The 6,807-nt window shown below is 34.2% G+C and overlaps 1 protein-coding gene across 1 annotated transcript in view; it reads left to right on the forward strand.

Moving 5' to 3' along the window:
- LOC136833933 (uncharacterized) overlaps window positions 1-5,600 on the forward strand; it is a 656,879-nt gene extending 651,279 nt beyond the window's left edge. Inside the window, exons 4-5 of the mRNA XM_067096214.1 lie at window positions 5,098-5,244; window positions 5,371-5,600. Coding sequence (XP_066952315.1) covers window positions 5,098-5,244; window positions 5,371-5,600 — 377 coding nt within the window. The remainder of the gene's footprint in view (window positions 1-5,097; window positions 5,245-5,370) is intronic.
- The last annotated feature ends 1,207 nt before the right edge of the window (window positions 5,601-6,807 follow it).

Consider the following 6,807-nt stretch of genomic DNA (forward strand, 5'->3'; position numbering starts at 1 on the left):
TATATATATATATATATATATATATATATATATATATATATATATATATATACATATATATATATATATATATATATATATATATATATATATATATATATATATATACTATATACATACATATGTATGTAGTCATGACATACATATGTTATATGATATATATGACGTTGTATGAGACCCGGCTGACCTTGCAATTTTGTCGCCTGAAATAATGTGGTGTAGGTATGTGGATGATGTCCAAGGAATTCCAGCGGGAAATTCTGACCGTGAGGGTTTCATTGCCGTCATGAATTCCTTGATGTCGTCCATAAAATATACATTGGAAAAATAAGAAAATAACAGTAGTCCTTCCTAGGTGTGTTGATAACCCAGCAAATTGAATTGTTTTCCATATTTAGATAACCTGCTAATAACTTATTACGTATAAATTTTTATTCATGTTATTTTGAAAATATCTTAAAAATTATCTATAATGTCCTCTATGTAACTGAGGGTTCTAAGAATATGTGGCATAATAGAGAGTGAATTTGCTTGGATAGAGAAATTAGATAATAATTTGTTATAGAAAATAAATTTTTTAACATATTGTAAGACATATCAAATAAGAAACCATCTATATTACCCAGGTAGAGAAAAGCTATTCGGTAAATAACATACAGTGACTTGCTTTTCATTTTTTGTGTGCCGTTTTTCCCAAAAAACTGAACGCGAGGATAGTGTTTAAAAATAACTGAAAAATATAATTAGAAATAGCCACAGGATTAGTAATAGTACAACATAAAATATACCATATTCAGAATGTAATTTTAAGGGGTAGGCGTAGAGGCGCTGGCAGACACCTAAAAGCACGCATATAAGAACCAAGCAGCGTAAAAATGCAGTTTCAAAAGGTCTTACAGGTGATGTCTTGACATCCCGTTAGCATAAGTAAGGCAACAGAATTAACTTGGGAAAGGTCGATGCAATAATCTAGGTTAATGACTATCCCCATAGAAACATTCTTGAATTTATCGTAATTCCTGGACAAAAGTCCAAAATCTGAACATCAGTGCTAGTCTGATTTCCACTGAGGTATGCTTTTTAGTTTTCTGAAAAGAAAACTATTGTGCTGGCTTTGTCTGTCCGTCCGCACTTTTTTCTGTCCGCCCTCAGATCTTAAAAACTATTAAGGCTAGAGGGCTGCAAATTGGTATGTTGATCATCCGCCCTCCGATCATCAAACATACCAAATTGCAGCTCTCTAGTTCAGTAGTTTTTATTTTATTTAAGGTTAAAGTTAGCCGCAGTCTTGCTTCTGGCAACGATATAGGCCACGCCACCACCGGTCGTGGTTAAAGTTTCATGGGCCGCGGCTCATACAGCATTACACCAAGACCACCGGAAGATAGATCTATTTTCGGTGACCTTGATTATACGCAGTAGCGGCTGTACAGAAAACTCGATTGCGCCGAAGAAACTTCAACGCATTTTTAACTTTTTTTTTCTTTTTTTAAGCCGGTTTATCTGAGGTCATTAGGAAGTTGACCTCATAGGGAGCACATGCCTAGTATAAATTCGATGCATACGTGTTTTGATTTAATCGTGAGTTTGACGATGGCAACATGAAGGAATACCAGCTCTTATGAAGTTTTTCATTTTTGCTTTCTCATGTTGATTGATAACTTTTCCACACGTACATACGTCACATATATATACAAATAATATTTTCCATATATATATATATATATATATATATATATATATATATGTATATGTATATGTAGCTCTTCGTTGGGAGAGTCGGTAGATTGTAGCACTCGCTAGGCCCGAGTTCGAAGTGTCCGGCCGGCTAATGAAGAGTTAAAGGAATTTATTTCTGGTGATAGAAATTCATTTCTCGTATAATGTATGTTCCATGTAAGCTGTAGGTCCCGTGCTAAGTAACCAATTTGTTCTTAGCCACGTTAAATAAGTCTAATCCTTCATATATGAGAGCTGTTAATCAGTTCAGTGGTCTAGTAAAACTAAGGCATACTTAACTTTTCATACATATATATAATATATATGTGTGTAGAATGGTAGATGTGTTTAGATTATTAGTATTAATATTATTATTTCTAAACAAGGGAGGGAGGAAGGTAGAATGAAAGAAAGATAGGGATGAATGGCGCAGAGTGTGTGGAGGGTATGACATGCTGACAGTGAGCCCTCTTAGAGGTGTATGGCGTGACTAATGTGAAATTTTTCTTAACGGGGTTCGCCCACAGTTCAGTAATTAACATAATCTTGTGGCTGGGGCTTATAGGTGCTATTTTCTCTGAGCCCTATCCCAGTTAGGGGTGACTGGTTGGTGTTCAACACATATATGCTATACATATATATATATATATATATATATATATATATATATATATATATATATATATATATATATATAATATAAAGAAACAAGAACACCTAAATAAGCAAGTAAATAACACTAAAAGATCAAATCCAAGTTTTTAATTTTTTTTTTATAAAAGTTAAAGATTTATGCAAGCAGTTAAGATATTCAGTGAGTCTAGTCCTACGAGTAGGTGCTACTGAAAAAACATTTAAACCATCATGAAAACGTATTAGGTTCATTAATAGCGGTGGAAATTTTCACAGATTGACGGGACTTTCTTTCTCTGTACACTGGCAAGAAATGGAGTGAAGGCATTTCACTGATCATGACATTAAAGTAAAAGTACGGTTGATTCAATGAATTTTGGCGAATAACTATCAAAGTGATGTTGGAGTAAATAAAAAGTACTTGTACAGTATGATAGGCAAGGATGGAAGGAAGAAATCTGTAGAAGTTTGAAGAGGTTTGAGATAAGTCTCCTTTATTAATCAAAGTTTTGGATATTGGAATTTCATTGTTGTGCTGACCATGCAGGTATACAATTCGGGGCTACATTCAACAAAAAAATAAGGGGAGTCGATTAATAGATAGATAAGAATTTTTGCTCTTTTGCAAAAATTTAAATTTAGATAATTACTGTAGATGAATTCTTCCTTACACTTTCAGAAACATTTGATGTGTCTGTTGAATTATATGTGAACATATTGAAACGCCTACACGTGTCAATTAAGTATGTGTCAATAAGTATAAGCATATATGTATTTTTACCTTAGATTCACAAATCCTAGAATCAACTTTATCCCAACGTAAAAATGGATTCGTACGTGAAGTGTACACATGGTAATGTGTTCGACCCACGGAATATAAAGAACCATATTTTCAACCTGGAAATATTCATAGCCAAACTTGGGTGAAACTTCCAGAATCTCTGAGGATCCGCTGCAACGTAGTCTTTGTTTGTTTGTTCCATGCTGCAAGATATCTTGATTCCAGGAGATTCGTCGTGGATGCCTAGGAGGAAAAATATGATTTTGAGGAGAGCACAGATAAAATAGGTCGTGGATGTATCCGTGCCTGTGCGTCTGGGTCTTCACTTGATATTTTATTTTATTTTTATAATTTTTTATAATTTAACTGATTTTCATAACGTACGTATAGGTTGGATAGATGGGTTTTCTTAGGTTAGTGTGAGAGATACTTAGAAATTATACGAAACTAAACGAAATAGAAGGATACCTTGGGTCATATGCATTTTGACTAACAGTCCAAATACTGTTTTTATAGGCATCTGATTTAGATTTAGAGCCAGCAGTTACAAGATTCATTGGGTTTCATGTGTCTCGATGTTAGTGATACTCGATCTTAGTGATACGCGCGCGCTCTCTCACACACACACACACACACACCCATACACACACACACACGCACACACACACACACACATATATATATATATATATATATATATATATATATATAGACAATAAGCCATTGCTCTTTACACAAAAGCAAGGCAACAGTGACTGCGTTATTCATATTTTAACTGCCGAATCATTTATGTAGATATTTACAACATCACCTCTTTATATACCTGTTCTGAAGGTTCAACAGCAGCACATCAAACCCCCTAAAAAAAACACGCTACTCCCTTTTATTGTTCACCTGCTCTTTTTTCATTCCATTAACTTTTACATTCCATATATCCATAGCCTAGGTCTTCCTCTCCTTCCTTTCAGTTCTTGTGAGTCATGTACTCTTTACCAACTATCATTCGCCAGGTTCTCTCTGCATGATCGGACCATTTCAAAACGCTGAACCCTCTTTCCAGCTATGCTAAATTTTACCACGTCATTTAACACCCTAGAAACCCTTCCTTTTCCGGTAATAGCAAACAGAGAGTTAACCTTGATAAAGTAAACTTTTTTTTCTCTCATATGTATATTGACATCAACACTTTAAAAAGAATTCATTCATTCCAATTGTTGCCATGTTCCTTACTTCACCTGACTTGCCTCATCTCTCGTCTTCCCTCATCTTAGCATATCCTTTTTATTTGCTGTCAGATACTGTATAAATCAGATGCTACCATTCCTCCACATTCATTATTCCATCTTTTTGCTCTCGAATTGCCATCATTACCTTACTCTTGCTTGCAGTGATTCACTTTCAACTTTCTCTTACAATAACTTCAAACTCCTACAATAGTCTCTGCAGTTTATCCTCATTATCCCCAGTCAACACTGTCGTCTCCACATTCCATTCACAACACCTTTTATTATCCTGCAACTCTGCACCTATAACTCCTTTTCTTTTTCTTACTTCTCACTCTATTCCTTGTGGACATAACACACCCTTTTCTCAGGCCTGTATATACAACAAACCTGTCAAAATTTTTTTAATTAGCTTCAGTATCGTCTTAGAAACTTAAAATTACTCTCATTAAATCATATTCTATATTGAACATCTGCAGCTACCCTCCTTTCATCTCTGTCAGTTCTGTCATATCCATTTTATAGCTTCATAAATACAACATTCAGCTTAGTCCTGTATTTCTCAGTCTTTTCAAACAACTATCAACATGATAAATACCTGTCCCTTGTTCCCTCTTCTTGGTTTAGGCTTACACAGCTTCACTTATCAAACATATGCCATGTGGCTTACTTTCTCAGCCAGATTGTAACGGTGCACCTTCCCTGGTAACAAATTATAATTATGCCCCGTTATTTTTACAGGTACCTCTGTTATTCCTCTGACCCAAACATACCTCACATACCATGGCCAGCTTCACCATCCCCCCTCCACTCTTGCATCCTTAGATCTGCCCCTCTCCAATCGTTCTTATTTAATAACTCTTGGAAAAACATCCTCAGTCACTTTCAGTATTGCACTTTCTTTTCGACAGTATATCTCCATATTCTTATTGTGAACTAATATCCATTAACCTGTTTCTGCGCAATTTTTCTCTATTTAACTGAGTAGTGTTCTTGGTCCACTGTTCTTTTTAGCGTATACAAGTGATATGGTTGTTGGCCTGGAAAACAAGATTGTTCTGGTTGCCGATGATGCAACACTCGTGGGTGTAGTAAAGTCTCCACTTATGAGAAATGAAGCTGCCCTCGACCTCAGTTCGGACATGGACCGGATAAGTAAATGGTGTAGTGGGTGGGGTATAAGGCTGTGGGTGTCTCCTTCTGCCAGAGATTTATCTCTGTGGTCGATGGCAGCGTGGTTATAGGAATGTACAAAAGATCTGTCTAAACTTCTGGGCCTACCACATCGAAATGGAAAAAAAATGAAACCCATATTATATATATATATATATATATATATATATATATATATATATATATATATATATATATATATATATATATATATGTATGTATGTATGTATTTGTGTTAACTGACTCTAAAGTGCTTCCAGGCATCATTGTAGACCATTGCATTTCAGGCTTCGTTAACATAGTTTAGTTTCTAAAAGGTAGGGACAGTAACCCTAAACTCTCGATCCGGTTGTGGATACTGCATGACTGGAAACTCCCTTGATTGCGTTGTTTACATTATATATATATATATATATATATATATATATATATATATATATATATATATATATATATATATATATATATATATATATATATATATATATATATATATATATTCATATATATATATATATATATATATATATATATATATATATATATATATATATATATATGTGTGTGTGTGTGTGTGTGTGTGTGTGTGTGTATGTAATCATACAACAGATAATATTTTAAAAGGGCAGTTAAATGAACGGAAATAGAATTAAAATATTTCATAGAGTGTGGAAGGACACGTAAATGATACACATAGTAGAAGGAAATTAATTTTTATGCCTCAGTTACATTTTTTATAATAAACATTGTTCCAAAAGCATTTTTCTTCAGTAGCCCTTGTAGAAATTCTTCGTGAAATGTAACATCACGCCTCTGTCAACAAGAAATGCTGCTATTTCATGGGGTTAGTGACGGATCGTGGATCATGTTTAACTGTTTCTGTAAATTGGTGCCCTAGCTTGGTGAAAGGCCACTGGGTTCTTGTTAGCAAGATCCGTGGCCAGCCACTTAAAGTCAACCTATGTTTTTATAAGTGATCGACCAGTCGGAAAGTTCTACAGCACACACGTCACAGTTATATATATGTGTATACACACAAACATACATATATATTATACATACATATATACATACATACATATATATATATATATATATATATATATATATATATATATATATATATATGTGTGTGTGTGTGTGTGTATAGGGGAACCAAATATATGGTACTAGTGCGAAAAGTTGTATCATGCTGTCAGCGTTTCTGATTACACACGCAAGAATATTTCTCGTAGAAGTCATTCTTGGGTCTTGTGAAGTCCACATTTCATCGCAGAT

Source organism: Macrobrachium rosenbergii, chromosome 52 (genome assembly GCF_040412425.1).
Source record: "Macrobrachium rosenbergii isolate ZJJX-2024 chromosome 52, ASM4041242v1, whole genome shotgun sequence".
NCBI classification, from domain to species: Eukaryota; Metazoa; Arthropoda; class Malacostraca; order Decapoda; family Palaemonidae; genus Macrobrachium; species Macrobrachium rosenbergii.